This window comes from Rhea pennata, chromosome 10 (assembly GCF_028389875.1).
Source record: "Rhea pennata isolate bPtePen1 chromosome 10, bPtePen1.pri, whole genome shotgun sequence".
Classification (NCBI taxonomy): domain Eukaryota; kingdom Metazoa; phylum Chordata; class Aves; order Rheiformes; family Rheidae; genus Rhea; species Rhea pennata.
In genome coordinates, this window is record NC_084672.1 from 10,852,435 (window position 1) to 10,868,766 (window position 16,332).

The window sequence follows — 16,332 nt, forward strand, 5'->3', positions numbered from 1 at the left end:
AAGGAGACAAGTAAAAGCACACATATTTTTATGTGATGTAGGTATGCATGCAGCTCACTTGTCATGGAGGGGACTCTGCAAGGTCACGGTTGTGTTGCATGTTCCACAATGTACAATATACCACCACCACCACCTTAAAGCAGGCTTTACGATGGGTGTTAGCAAGAGCTATATTACATGCTCACGCATGCTAAAAAAAAACACTTAAAAAAGAATTGAAGATGAGATCCAAAATCATTGTTAAGTTAGCCTGTAGAAAATGAAGAAATATATTCAAGACCATTCCTAGTTAAAGAGCCAACAAATGAAAACCTAAAGTAACTACTTGGTGAAAAAAAAAAGAAAAAAGAAAATAATCTGCGTGGAAAGACTGGTTAAGAGAAAGGATCTGAGTTTCATAAACCACTGAAAAGATCTGAGTTTTATAAACCCACTAGCTTGCTTTTTTGGCTAAGAAAAAAACGGCTCATTGAGAAGAGCTGACTTGGACTTAAATTGAGGAGAGAAGGATGTTCTGGTATGTGAGGAAAAAAAAAAAGGTTGAAACCACAAGAATGAAAATCCAAATGGAGTCAATAAATAACAGTATAAGAGCCAATGTCTACTGAAAACGCTTCAGCATCATGTATCAGTGGCTTCACTTTTGTGTCTCTTGGCTGATTCAAAGTGTCATCATGCATGAGAGTGATAACCATAAAGGAGAACTGAGCAGTTCCAGTGCTCAGAGCACACGTGTGCCACTTCTTGTGAGTACTGAATGGACCTATATAAGATATGCCACTTGCAAACAAGATAAATGCAATTTTTAAACATTCTTGCTCAATCAGGCTCAACTGTTCTTCCTGGGACACACTCCCCCCTCCCATCCATGGAGATTACAGAAGTTAAAGTAGGACTATCCAAATAAGGCATGGCAGCGCATTGATTCCAAGTCTCTGCTATGAGGAACTTTCTTTTAGGGCCAGTGAAACAGGCCAAACAGTCTGGAGACCAAACCCCCTTTAGGATAACAGGCTCAAACCAGGCAGCTGCCACACAGCTTCCCTGCATGCCATTCAGGAATATGCCATTCTTAACACTATTCCTTTCATAGGTAAGCAGAAACTTCATTTCTGTGCTTCTTCAGCTACTGGCCTCTCTCTCAGGATTGCCTTCAAGAGTGTCAAGCTCTGTTGATAAAGATACTAGTTTCATATTGCAGACATGCAGATACAAAGCAAGACGTGAAATCACTTGCTAGTTTCAAAAAGATTGACATGTAGACATAATTTTCAAAACACAGTATTTGTCTGAATAAGGCTGGATTTGACTGAAAAAGCCAAATAATTGTGATGCTTTATACTTCTTCCCTTGTGAGGTAGGTTAAGGAAAACCTCTTATATTCAATGTGATGATCAGAGAATATATATTGCCACTCACATCTCTAATAAGAATCACACTTCAGGGGGCCAAGTATCTTACAAGGTAGTTTCCTATGTGACTGCATATTATACACATATATTATCTGCATTTCAGATTAAAGTGAAGTACAAGTGCCAAAACAGATGGTCTGTCAAAAGATCCTCAGATTTCTTGTGCTTTAAATATCCTTAACTCCTTCTACTCATGTCCCAAGTAACTAATTAAAGCACATTTCTTTCAATTCTCCAGGAAAATCACTACACTAGTATTACTATCTGATCTCCCACTGTGACTTTCAGATGATGGAGGTGATGCTGGCAGAGCTGAAACTGCTATCTGTGATGTGAAAATCTCCCAGCACGAGGCCACGCTTTTTGCTGGACAAACACTGGACTGGGCAGGATGAGCAGTAGCAGAGCTCAGCTGCACTTTTTCTAAGCATGGGATAAACCGTAGCACTGAAGCCAAATGCAGAAGCCGCCGCAAGTTAGCTGTGGTGCTGCAATCGGGACTGAGCACCTAGGGTCAGCCAGCCATAAATGTTTGTAGCAGCGGTTCCTTAAATTCAGTGTAGTGGGGAAATAACAATAAAGGGGGGAGGAAAAATTAACTTAAGCAAGAAACCTCTGCAAAGAGCCACAAATCCGATACCATTCACTTTCCAACTAGCCCCTTTTGATATTCAGCTGTAAACACCCCGGGAGAACTGCCATCACTTACCTCCTCCACATGTCACTGTGCAGGGGAAGAACTCTGTCTGTCTCCACTGATGACTGATGGGTTGATAGAAGAAGAACTGAACCACACTGTCTTTTGTGCCAGAGTACCTGGTCTAAAGAAATTTCCATTACAACACATGCATATACTGTACTCCATTGTTCATGATATTTCGTAACATAATTCATAGGTAATAACAGTGCAGAATTTAATATGACAACAGGCCTAAGACCTCAAAAAAGACTACAGTCACTAATTAAACATAAGTTTCCAAAAGTCAAATACTTTTTTTCTAGATATTCAAGGTGCTAATATGCCTTTCCATCTGATTATCTATTGTTGACTGAAAAAGTTCCTAACTGTGAGCTTCTGCTTTACCTCATCATTGGCCAGATTTTCAATATCTGCTACAGATTTAAATCTAGAGCTGAACTAAGCATATTGATTCACACTCAGACAGGTCTACTCCAAATGTAGTATTAGAGATGCAAAATATTGAATTACTGAGTGCCTATTTCTACAACACGAAGAATAAAGACAAGTGGTGTGGTAACACTGAAACACCTGACATTTTTGATAGAAAACTATGACCACTCTCCCTTGGCACAAACAATGTTTGGTGTGTTTATACACAAAAATATCTGCACATATGACACAAATCATTGGTAAGTGATCTGGGCATTAGAGTAACTAAAAGGACCAGACGTGGTCAGTAGCTGGATTAGGAATGCCTAAAGGAGATGAGAGGGTGCTGCTGGAAGCGATGGTGTGATTCAGTAGGTGGCAGTCTTCCATTGGATTAACATCAATCCAACGCAGAGGGCCACACTGTTCTTCTTTCAGTAATGCTTAAAAATCTCAGCCATTTTTGATCATTAAAGATTCTGTGGTACTGAATCCTGTGTGTTTCCACCACAGCAAAGAGGTTAACCTCACTATATTTTAATTTGATTAGATACATAAATTATCTCTGGAATTTATGTCTAAAGGATTTTACATGCTAATGGACAGCTGCTTACACTATTCCTGGTACTTCCAGTATTTTAGTAGACTTATACATATGCACAGCCCACCTTGATAATGAAATCTGCTCCAAGAGGTCCCTGGATCTTTATGATTTCCCTGTCTGCACTCTTCTGAAATTCAACAGTTGTGTTTTCTATGACAAATGTTCCAGGAGCATTGAAACTGTGCTCTCCCTTGTCTCCTTGTAATGTCTTTGACTCTATAACTAGGGAGAAAACACACAATTGGTAAACTTAAACAGGATATCTTTCTTTTCAAGGAAGTCAGAAAGTAATGTTGCAAACTTTATGTTACAGGAGGTAGTAGTATAGGCACATTAAAAATATACACAAGATATCTATGAGAATACTAGCTGCTTCAGATTACAGGTTGATATACAATTGAATGATGTGTCAGCACAGGAGTATCTGCCTGATCACACTGTTCTTCCATACCAGAAGCACCTCTTACACAGTTTTTCCTAGACCATATGCTATACATAGTCTGTTATCAAGCAATGGATTCAAGCAATTTGAAAATTCACAAAATGGATAGAATCAGTACATAGAAAAATAATCCAGACTTCCATGCAATTCAAGTCTAATAGTTTCAACAGTCTCCAGAGAAGCCTGAACGGTATCAGACTCACTAAATACTCCCCTCAATACCTTTATCACTTCACCCATTGTAGATGTCATTAACCTAATTCTGGGTATTTCCCATGTTAGCAAAAAGAAAGGCCAGAAGGTCTGTAACTGCAACAGTTTTTATGGGATTATACTTTCTTGGAAGAGGTGGTGATGAAAACCCTTTTTTGTCATTCTGCTTTCCTTGGAAATAGGACAAACAAGTAGATTACAACTTCCAGAAGACAGAATTAGCATTTTAGGATTCAGTTACTTCCAGCAAACTGACTGAACTGCAGTGGCCAAAGTTAAAGAAAGATAATCACAAGGAAGTTAGGATTTCTGTACTCTGCACAGCACATTGTACGTGCTCAGCAAGATGCATGACTTGCTCAGGTTACAGTCTGTCACAGCAGTGCAAGTAATAAAGGCATGGACTATATATTGCTATAATTAAGCTGGAAAACTTTTTATTAAAATGATTTTTAGTGAAATTGCTCTTTCCAAACTTCTAGTTTTTTGAGTTTATGGATATAAGGTACGGTTTAGCTAATCTTGCAGGTATAGATAAACTAGGTCAGGCTCCCAAGGCTGACTTTTGGGTCCTGCAACAGTTCTGGTGCTATTCAGCAGGATTTTTCCCAGCTCAGGAAGTTTTGATGCTTGAGTCCTGTTTTATGTCCTTGTTTTGCTGTATTTTCCAATCATCCATTTATCCCACCCTTTCATCACAAATGAGAGGACTATGCTAGTGCAATTCTCTCATGGAAAGATTTTCCTTTGTCACTTCTTCCCTTTTCAGACTGACTTATGAAAACAGGTAAAGAGACATCCTTAAAATTACAAAGGACTCCTTTGATCTGATAAAAAAGATCACAGCACATTGCCCTTCAGCAACGGAATACAACAACAGCTAGTTATAGGAAGGGACAAACTTTCTTCTAGGTAAGACTTATACAGAAAAAAAAAAGAGTAACTGCACTGAATAGCTTTTAGAGCTGGTCTGAGACAGTAGAATTTGCCCTTCTGGAGTCTTGATGAACATATATAAAAAATGTATTAAGTCTTACTTCGAAGTGATTGAAATTCCACATATACTTCAAGAATCAGCAGATGTCTTACATGATAAAATTAACTCCACAGAAATACTTAAGAACAGCACATTGCTGACAAGCACATGCAATTCCTTGACCTTTCAAGAAGAATAATTGCACTTCAGATGGCACAGTGAATTCAGTAACTCTCCCAAATCTGGATTAAAATTCTGAATATATTCCAAAGAGAAATGATTTTGGAGAACTCAACCTAGCTCCTCCTGAGTCCACATACAAAAAAAGAAAGTGATTCCAATGATTCATAGCCATTTTTCAAATTCCTTTCAAGAAAGTCTTGGGAATGCAGCAGGATCTTGAGTAACAAATGAAATATGCTGACAGCACTACGTAAAGATTGTGGCACAGAAATTGCCTGTAATGTGACTTGGGCCAACACAATTTTACTCATAATTTCATGAATAATGAGTTTGTATAATATGGCATAAGGCAATGCTGAAGAGTGGAAAGGATACTTTGTAAGACAAGTCTCATTGTGATGATGGGTTAGAAATAACTTAAGTACTTAAAATGCTGCTAAATTCTAGGAGTTAGCTTATTTCACGAAATAGCACCTAATCCTGTTTCATGGAAGAGGTGCAGGGTTTTCCCATTTACTTCAACAGAACAGGATCAGGTATTTATTTCCTAATCCTATTACTGAAATTAAATCCAGCAGTACTCCCTTGCAAACTCTGCAGGAGCAAGGAAAACTAAAGATATGCTAAATGTCATTTTTAAATATGGGATTGTAAACTATGTTTTTAAAAGGTTAATGTAAAAATCTGGCAATTTTGCAGGAAAGGGATTTTGAGGGCCATCTAGCCATGAAAGTGCTGTCACTCATTGCAGTAAATCCAGTATTCTGTTTTACAATAGAGGTTCTGTCTGTATTAGAATCATGTAAGGAGTTACTGTGACTGTGCAACTGTGATTGCCTTCAGGGCATCTTCTCTTGGAGCAGCCAGCCTTCCAGAACCACATTAAGAATTGTCTTTAGTAAGCAAGAAAAAATTTCAACTTTTGTGTGGTAGACAGTTAATGCTAGAGGCATACCTACGGCCTACATAATGTCACTAAAATGGCTGTCATATCCTATACAGAGAAATGTCACAACTGTAAAATACAGCCTATTCTTCATCCAGGTTAGCTATTATAACTGGTTAAAATAGCAGAAAAGCCACAGTACCTTGGGTTTTGAACCTTGCGATCTCAGATGAGCTGAAGCCTAACTAAAAGGAGCCTTTTGATGACACTGAGCTAGAAATATCCTCTTTCTCCAACTCTTTCTCTTACATTTTTTGGTAGTTAAACGACTGAGTTAGCTAATTAAGGTTACATAATTTAGGTTAAGCGCATTTCTTGTTACCTGTACAGAAAACATACTCTGAGAGCTACACTCCAGGAGCATCATTAGTGTTTTCTTCATTAAGATCTTCTAGAATACAAATCCATTCTGGAGCATGTCCAACAAAAAGAGTGATGCCATTCCGAAAGAAAACAACACTTCCTTGAAAGTGTATTCACAGCATTATCCCAATTTTCTAAATATTAGGCTCCTCACATGTCCTGAGTACAATAAGGACCTCATGCACAGCTAGGAAGAAATTTAAAGGATACATTTCCACAAAACAGTTTAACCTTGGTCATTGGGTAGGAATCTAACAGTAAGTTACACGCACTTTGTTAAAGAAACATACTTAATAAAAAACATCTGGGAATCAAAGTGCCCCAACTACTAAAACATTTCCATTAAGACCAAATAGATACCATTAGGAACATTAGGAACAAATATATCTAAACAAATCACAGAAAAAGCAACAAATACTTAGATGATTACTATATATTTTTGTTTTTCATTTTCATAAGATTTTTTTTTCCTGAATTGTATTACAAAACAATCTTTTAAATATCCTAAACTCATGATCCTTGGGTTAAGCTGCTGGAAGCCTTGACCCCAGAATCACACTGGTTAAAAGTAAGTATTCGTGCAAGGCGCCTGCTATTCTGTCATTTTATTGCTTGAATAAGATATTTCAAGTACCTCCAAGTCCACATGAAGTCAAGAGGATACTTAGGAATACAGGACCTAGTGGCAAGTAATGCAAACCACTGCAAGTGAAGAATGGCTGTTGCAAACAGATGTTAGATGTTAATTTAGTGACCTGAGCTGCCTCATTTTACAGACTCTATGTTACTTTTCTTAATAAAATTTTTTTTTCTAAGCAGAAACAAAGAATATTGTTCAGGAACCAACAATATGATAACTCAGAGATGACATATATTCATGTTAAAGCTAAACTAGATCTGAATCCAAAGAATTTATTGATTTGCAAGTTCTAGCTAGACAGATACAGCCTGTATCTCTGGAGGAGGTGTCAGCAAAGCTCAGAAAACTACTCAGATTTTCCCAGAAGTGTGTCACACAGAAATGAAGAGCTATTCCACCGTGCAACAGTTAACCTCAAAGGCAATATATTCCTGACCAGTGTTATCCAGGGCTTGTCATCGCAGGCTTCCAAAACAGAGTGAAGCCAAGCATCCAACATATGTAACACTGTAATATAACTTTATTAATGTGCAGGTAATTTGTTATTTTTCAGGCTAATATCTAACCATCTGGAAGTATCTACAAGTACGCTTCCAACAAGTTCCAGTAAATGTCTATTTGCAAAAATATATATTTAGAATTGTCCCATAGTTAATACTAGAATGTGGAAAGCTCAGTGTATGTAGAGAGTTAGACAACATCAAGTGCTGGACTGTGAACTGCTTATTCTTACCGGGGAGCAGATCCCTAAAGAAACACTTGATTGATTTCAGTGCAGTAACAGGGAGTAAAGATTTCACCAATTGGCTGATCGGAAAGTTTTAGAAAACAATTCACCAAACAAGTATTCCTCCTGCAGGGCCCTGCAATCCTGGAATAAAAATGGGAAGTTTGACTTCAGTTTCCTGATGGTAAGTTAAGGAAAAGAGGAGTCTTTACAACTGCAGCTGTGCAGAGTCATAGGGACAGGGAATTCCCCAAGGCTGGGAATGGGTACTCACCTAGTTTTGTGCCTAGCTAGGCAACCACTGGTGCCAAAGACCTAAGAGACTATTACCTTGTGTTATTTTCCCTGCCATGATGTAAAATTTGCTTTCTCTACGGAAATTCCTTGCTCAGCTGTAGATGGAAGATCCTTTGCAAGAACTTCTCCTCCTTTTAGTGGAAGGTAGGAGTATGGCAGCATAGCACAGAGAACCTTCTGCAGATATCACACCATCTTCATAGGAGCATACAGCTGGAGTGCCCAAGGAATTGGCTCCCAGTGCAAGAAGGGATAAATCATATTGGTACTCAAAAGTTTTCTATGTGGTTTATTTGTAGATAGCACAGGATGGGGGCCCAAAATAAAATATATGTTCTTTTTGAGAAGGAAGCAACACTATTCTCTTCTTAATAATTTGTCAAAAGACAAAGCAGTGTTTAAATGTATAGCTACTTACTGTCAAGTAATGCAAATCTCTGTAAGGGGAGAAGAATTGACAAAAAGGGAAAAAGATTTTCATTTCTTTTTAGTGAAGTTTAACCTCCCTAAGTTCATGAACTCAGTTATCTAGCATAAGCCACTTGTAAAAATATTAGCTTCTGGTTTTCCTGTTTCTTCTGCTGGAGGATTATTTTCAGGGAATTTTCAGTCTCTCTTTTGATTCTAATGCTCTTAAAACAACTGCTAGAAAAGCTGTAATTTAGTCCAAATCAAAATCAAAACCAAAACAGTGAAATATTTTATTCATAACCATTTGTTTTGTTATTTTCCATTGAATCATTCACTAAACTCAAGCACACAACAGTGAACAAGGGACCTATGCGTAAAAACAGCAGCTCAATGGAATGTCCGTGGTCTTTGATGTTCCCTGTCTTAAAGTGTCCACACACACAAAAAAGTACCCCTTATTCTTACCAGCTACAAAGAAATGGAGTCTCCTAAAACATTAAGCTGCTGACTGTAAAACAAGGTTCAGAGCATTTATTTGTTGCAGTTCTGTTATGTGCTACATCTCCAACCAGATTTCCATTTTTGATTAATCCAGCAGCTGTTTTCCCCTGGAACAAGAGTATATCATAAAGCCCAGGATGAAGCATTAAAAAAGAAGAAAAAAAGAAAAGAAAAGAAAAAAAATCACAGGATGAAGGGAAAAGAGCCAGATGCTATACGGCGCTCTTTGGGCATTTGCTACTGCTGCTGAAGCAGGAGCACATGAAGAGCATTCACATCTTGGCAACAGGAGGCAGCATAAAATTCTCCAGTAAGTATTCACTACGCTACCTGTTAGATTCACTTCTTAACAAATCAGAGAGAATGACTATGACAAATGAAGCCTGCAAATACTTCTGAAATTCCTCCTTCAGTTATACCAGCGTATTCCCACTGAAATCAGTGAAGCTGCAGATCAAAGATCCCTTAGCACTGTGTGTAAGTGACAAATACCATAGCCAAAAATATACAAACAGGCAGAAAGGAGGACAAGCAAATTGTCCCAAAGTGCATCCCTGAGAATCTGGTTCTTGCAGATCTGCCTATGAAGTGATGTAAATTTGTTTTGAAGGGATTTTTTTCTTTCGTTTTTTTCCCTAACAGCTCTCATGTGTTTTTAACCTTTGTCATTTCAAACATTTAAGGTAACAAACATCCAAATCCTTATAGATTTAGAAACAGATGTGCTGAGATTAAAGGAACCTTTCACAATTCTCTTGCAGCTAAAGACCCAGCTAGCAAAGGTAACACCAAGCTAAAAGCTTCTTCAGGGAGCCACGCTGGGTAGAAAGCCAGGAGCACTCTGTGCTTAGTAAAGAGCTGCTGCTGCATTCCTCAGGAGCTTTCCAGAAATCCCCCAGGAGCCACCAAATCTAGTACTTTTCCTCATATGAAGCTAAAATAACAACTTGCTTCTGTAGAACTAATTTTAAAAGACCAAAACCAGGGTGGAAAACAAGAGTCTTGACCTGAACTAGTCAGGATCACTCCTTCATATATTGCTCACAACAGTTTTACATGAATATTATTTGTCAAGGAAGTTCTGCTTTGCCAGCTGGTGATATCGGTGTTATATCCTGGAGATACCTGTCACTCCGAAGCTGCTCTAAAATATGCAATTCTTATTCAATTTTTTCTTTGAAATGAAGTGATATTATCTTTAAAACAAATAAAAATATCATGAGCAATCTTGAACTAAAAGATCTATCATTCTCACTGTTTACCCACCTCATAACAGTAAAAGTCCTTTTTTATTTCTGTGATTCAGACTGAGGCCTTCAGCTTCCCTAATAAATTTTTTTTTAAAAAAAAAGTGTTAAATGAATAGTTTATTTCACTGTTTGGTATAGCAGTCTCACTTGTCACTGAATTGATAAGTTCTGTATCTAAAATAGGCCTATGGTAAAGAAGTAACATTATACGCTACCATCAGCCTCATAGAAAATATTAGGAAACAAATGACTGACAGAATAGCAAGCTATTTTTCATAGATCACATAAAACAAACAATTTATTGCAATGTAATGTATTACATGGGAAGAGGACTTGTGTAGGTTATTTTACTTTTTTACCTTACCTTATTTTACTTAGATAATTTTCACTGTTGCTCAAACAACGCTCCATGACTGTGTTGCTTCACCAGCTGCCAAGTCTAGGGCTTGATTTCCATTAGACTATTCACACGCTCAGCGGTAAGCGTGCACTTAAGTGCTTGGCTGAACCAGGGCTAACATGGCCCAGCAGGATCATGCCCACAGGTGTCCACAGTCCACATATTTTTAACTAATCTAAACCAAGTAATTCTCATATAAGAAACTACCAGTTTTTATACAATTTCTTTTTACTAAGTACACTTCCAGTGTCCTGTAGGAGAATCTCCAGGCTGGATATTAAAAATGGAAAGAGGAATTGAGGTAATGATCTTACTCATATTCCCCAAGTTGGGATGGGTCAGATACAAGGTTCTGTTTTTATCTTCTGCTTATTAATAAATACATGAAACTGTTCATTCATACCAAGGTGTGCTGGTCCTTTCAGCGTAATTCTCACACTGCGACTCCCATGTGGTACAGCAATCACTGTCTCTTCCCCTAGGAAAATTAAAGAACTGTTTTAGAAGTTATATTGCACCAGGGAATTTACACATCACATAACTAGACTGAAAACTGTCAAATGCGTCTCAAAAATATTTTACAGGTTCCACAATTTTTCTATTAAAAATAATCATATGTTATTTTATTAAGTACAGTATACTGAGTCTGTTTGCCATGCTATGCAGCTATTAAGACCTACACGTGGACTTGTAAATCTTTCTCGTTATTGGAAAATTATCTGCTTTTTTTTTTAAAAAAAAAAAAAAAACAACATTGAAATTTCAGTACTGTATTAGGGATATATTTACACTTTGTTGTCCCAGCTTTATTTCCTAATCACTGAACTGATTTAAGGAATCTGCTAAGTAGTACTTCCCCTTACAAAAACCTGCAGCTGCTCAGCCTCATTCTGCCCACACCTCATTTCCTGCTGCAGGTCACAGCCTTAATAAGTGGCAGGGCTTACAGGAAATAAATCATCTACTTAACACTAGCCCTTAACCAATTACAGACCAGTTAAGAGCAAATATATATTTGCTATAACATATATATTATAGCAGTGTCTGCATCTAACTTACCGTATAAGATCATTCCTTCCAGTAAGAGCGCCAAATTAAAACTCACCATAAACCAAACCAGCCCTGAATTGGATGTGTGAATACGAAACGGCTTTTGGCAGCCTGAATGGCCTCTTCCAATATAAACGTAAAACACACTCACTGCAGTGCATTTCACAAAGGATGATAGTCATCATTTTCCATGTCGAAGGTAGGAAATCGATGATTTGCCCAAAGAAACTGCGCTAACAGTCAAATCAATAGACTGGAGCGTTTCGTGCTACCAGGAGCAGTGCTCTCAGGAACAGGCAGGCCCGGTGCCCAGGAGGGGTACCCACGCACGGACGAGAGAAGAGTCCCCGCGCAGCCTCCCGCGGCCTCCAGGGCCCAGTTGCAAGCCTGCCCCGGCACCCAGGGCCCTTCGCTGGCGTGCCCTGCTGAGCCGTGAGCCCTTCCCTGCGGGTACTAACATAGTACGTCTTATCAGAGACCTACGAGGAAACACAGCAAGAGCAGGGAACAGGTCCAAATCCGGATTTTTCTAAGCCAGCGTATGGAGCAAGGAAGAACATAGACTTCACCTGCGTGGGGATGAGGGAAAAGGAGAAGTCTGTAGAGCAAGGAAGCCAGGGACTTGCACAGCCTTCAAGATACTTCCAAATTACGGAGTGCGGCAACACCCGACAAACTGAACAGCACTAACAGGGAATAGCTCCTCTCGCTTCTCCAGGAAATCTGTGTCTTGATGGGGAGCCCTCACAAATTCTCAGCAACGTAGCTGAGGCTGAGGAAATCTTTGAAAAGCCAGTAAGGCTTCTAAGTTGACTGAACACTGTCTAACCAACGGCCTTTCTATTGCGAGACCATGGACGCTTCACTTTTTGCCCTGGCAGTGTAAAGGAAAAACGCATCCTGTAAATTAATCACAAAACCACAAGCATTTTAGGAAAAGCACATTGTCGGTTTCTCCCAGCAAGTAACAGCAATTTTGCCAAAAACCTACGGAAACAATGAAATGTGGCAGTCAATTATTTTCATTCTTTCAGATGCCTGCCCTTATGCTAAGGGCCAGTGCAGAGGGATTTCATTCTTGCACGTTCAGAAAATAATGTTAGCTCAAGGTCAGTGATACATTGCTTCAGAATTACTCATATAATACTTTGAGGAAGAATGTTTGAGTTTAGTTTTTAACTAAAAAATAGTTGAAGAATGTTTCTTTCTACTTTAAACTAGACCCTTTTATAGTAGATGCTAAATTATCAGCTTCTGGTTTACTTCTCCTTAGCTTAAGTATGAAATTCTGCCAAACATTCAAGATACTTCAAGCAAATACTGCAATTATTTTTTTTCTGAAATAAACACCTTCTTATGTTACAGTTTTTATATCGCCAATTTCTAGGAAGGTCATTTAAATATAACAATTTATTTTGGATGTAATAAAATATGATCTTTATTAATTTCATACTTGGGTATTCCACCAGAGTGCAAAATACTACAGTAAGAACAATCATACAGTTAAGGAGCCCTGGAAAAAGCATTAACTACTGAACCACTTAATATCTTCTTGCATCTTGGTTTTTCATCAGGCGAATTGCTAAAGATAGCCAGAATGTAATGGATGTGTGTATCTTTAAAGTAAGGAAATAACTACTGAATTCACATGTGCTCTACAGCATTTGAGCGAAAGCAGGTTTGAGGGGTCCACACGTCCCTGCTCGGTCAGGGATCGCATCCCCTCTCCGTAACAGGCAGCCCCTACAGCACGCAGCCTCCAACAGGAGCCTGATCACGAGCAGTCCTGAACCCGCGCGACCGCTGTTTTGACGCGGATCCAAGGGCACTCGGCACTCAGCAGACGAGGCCCAGGCTCGCAGATGCGCAGAGGCACGCGCAAGGCTGCTCCTTCTGAGAACAACCAGGGTCGCTCTGCCCGCTCCCTCCACGCCGCGAGGGAGCCCAGCTCGCCTCGGCAGGCCAGCTCCCCTTCCCGGATGCTTCGCATTCCTTCAGCCGGGCTACAGACGTTCCACCCTCACCAAAGCGCTCTCCAATACGGTTCAAAAGTCTCAGGGGGCTGCTAAATTTGCTGTTCTCTGTGGTGGAGAAAATATTACCAGCCAGCATTTTATTTGTTTTAGAGGAGACGAAGCTCACCAGCACAACAACGTTCCACCTTTGCAGGCCCACAGAACGGTGGAGAAGGCTGACAGCAGGAGATACTTGTAACCCGGTGGAGATAATTATCCTAGGACGGTCTTTCCAAAAGATGAAGTAAATTACAGGAAGAAAAGATAAAAGTGAGATTCTTGGAATTCTGAATGGAGATGGGGAATTGGAAGAGGATGGGATAGAGATGACCTAAGGGATTCCTTCACATGCTCCTTATGACAGCTTTAACTTAATACAAAAAGTGAGTTAGAATTATCCAGGTGTATCTCCAAAACTAAATATTCAAAAGGTCTCTGCTTCTCAGTGGAAACCATATAATTCACAATCTTAGAGGAAAACACCCCTCTGCCAGGCTGTAGTCTTCCCATCAAATCAACAGATACTGCAAAGACATAAGGGAAGTTTACACCGTGAAATCCATACTTAGAATTTCTAAATATCTTTTTTTTCCCCTTATACTGTTTATATGTCTTTGAGAGTAAATTGCTGGCCTTCATCTAAAGCTGAAAACAAAGAAGCCAAAAATTATCTGGAACTTGCAGGAACGTTAGACTGTAAAATCTGACTTCAGAGTCATAAAGCTCACATTAAAAACTGAGAAACGTACGCATGAGGTATTGTCTCTCTGTTGTAGCGCTGCTCACTTTATGGATTCCCAAGGGATGTCGCTCATCTTTCTCCTGCTCCTGGTTGCAGTGGGCCTCCCGTTCGTACCTGCGACTCTCCCAGCACATATACTTGTGCACCCCCCCCCCCCCAAACACACGCTATACATAGCATTTGCTGATTAAGCTCCTGGATTGCTTTTACTTTAGATGGCAAGGTTTGATCCTGTTTCTATGGTGTTAATGTGGATTTAGATTTTGGATTTCAATGAGAGTAAGATCAGACTCCCTGCTATGGTAAGACTGGGAGCTAATCCCCAGGATCAAAATAAAGGAGCCACATTCCTGAGCTGAATCCAATTCAGCAGGTTTTATTTATTTTTCCATGTGGGCCATGGCGGACCCATTTACTGTTTCACATACGGGCCAACTGGGATTTTTTCCTCCCTTCTCTTATAGCAGGGCAGAGGATTTACTTCAGGCCTATAAAAACTGTTTCTTTCCATGTATTTGCTCAGCACTTATCTGACCGGTCCTCTAGGCCTGGTTCAAGGCTCTGCGTGCTCTCACGATGCAAAGAACAATAGTCCAGCAACAACGGTCAGCGAAAGAGAACTAAAAAGTTCAAAAGGTTCAGAGTCTTCTTGCAGCGGCTCTCTCCAAGTCCCCTCACCTACTCTGACGTTACGCACATTTCAGAAGACACCGGTGGCGGTCCTATGCTGACTTGTCTAATTACAAGAACCTGTGCCTTATATATACCTTTAAAAGACACCTGAATACATAAGTGGTACTGAAAACAGCCCTAGTTACATATCTCAGCTCTAGATAAATCTGTATGGGGCGCATCCTTCTTCTGTCTCCTTGAGTCCTTCCCTCACCAGCCTTACGCTCTCCAGCTCCTGGTACCTCCGTCGCTGCCCCTGTGTCTCCAGGCTGCCTCCTTAGCTGAGCGCATTGCTCCTTGCACTGTTGAGGAAATATTTCTAGCATACGGTAACCCGCTCTTGAGACAGACAATGTGGCCTCAACTCATTTCAATTACATACTCATTACTTCTTCTGGACACCTCTTCTAAAATCTGTATGCACTGGGGAAAATTTAGATGAGCAGTAAGCAAAGTACAGCTTGGCTACTCAGATTTAGAGAACATTATTGGCTGGACAGGACAGAAACCACCAAGTAGCTACAGAACAATCACATTCCAAAATCTCATCACCGGAGACTCCAAGCACGTGCAAGAATATAGAAAGATCCCCTTCTTTATTAGCTATCCAAACTATACAGTGGAAAATACAATCTACTCTAGACATCACTCTAATGGGAAATAACGCAAATCTCAGTATTGTCAGGTTTTGCAGGCATGCTTTTCAAACTTAGTAACTAGAAGTGTTTTTGCTACAAACCACTTGACTTCATAACTGCCCAACCCACTGAAGAAAGCTGAAGTGTTTGCAGCTTTTAGATGTGTTTCAGAGGACAGCTTTGACAAGAAGGTGTAACTGGTTTAAGATGAAGTTCCAGATGAATCTCGTGATATATCTGGACAATGACCTTGACCCTGAAATAGCTACTGAAATTATTCACAGCAATAGAGGATGGCAGGCAAATGATACACAAAGCTAATAAACTGTGAAACAAATACACTTAAAATGCACAGCATTGACTTCTAAGTTGGTGTTTGTGAGCAACCCTTACCTTGATTCTGTCATGATTTTTTTATTTTAAGGGAGTTTTAGTTTAGAAATGTTGAATCCATTACCACTTAAAATCTATAACGGAATGAGCTGAGCTGTCATTTTAAACAAGAAAACTCTTCCACACTTTTTTTTTTTATATGCAAAGACATACAATCAGCAGCCCATCAAGGAAATGGATCTGAAGTAAATTTAGTGTGAAATAAATAATGAAAGAGCCAATGTCCTTAAACAAGGATTTTTCTAAGTTACATCAGGAAAGTAAGCAAGGAGTCTTATGAAGCCTATAACAACTCCAAATCAACCAACCAAAGTAAATTCCTGTGATGAAAAAGTACTGGTATTCT

General features: G+C 39.4%; 1 protein-coding gene across 7 annotated transcripts in view; it reads right to left on the reverse strand.

Moving 5' to 3' along the window:
* ADAMTSL3 (ADAMTS like 3) overlaps positions 1–16,332 on the reverse strand; it is a 193,237-nt gene that overhangs the window by 60,807 nt on the left and 116,098 nt on the right. For all 7 annotated transcript variants that reach the window (XM_062583673.1, XM_062583670.1, XM_062583671.1 and 4 more), the window contains 3 exons: positions 10,880–10,954; positions 3,192–3,349; positions 2,122–2,233 (listed from right to left, as the gene is read on the reverse strand). In XM_062583673.1, coding sequence (XP_062439657.1) covers positions 2,122–2,233; positions 3,192–3,349; positions 10,880–10,954 — 345 coding nt within the window. The remainder of the gene's footprint in view (positions 1–2,121; positions 2,234–3,191; positions 3,350–10,879; positions 10,955–16,332) is intronic.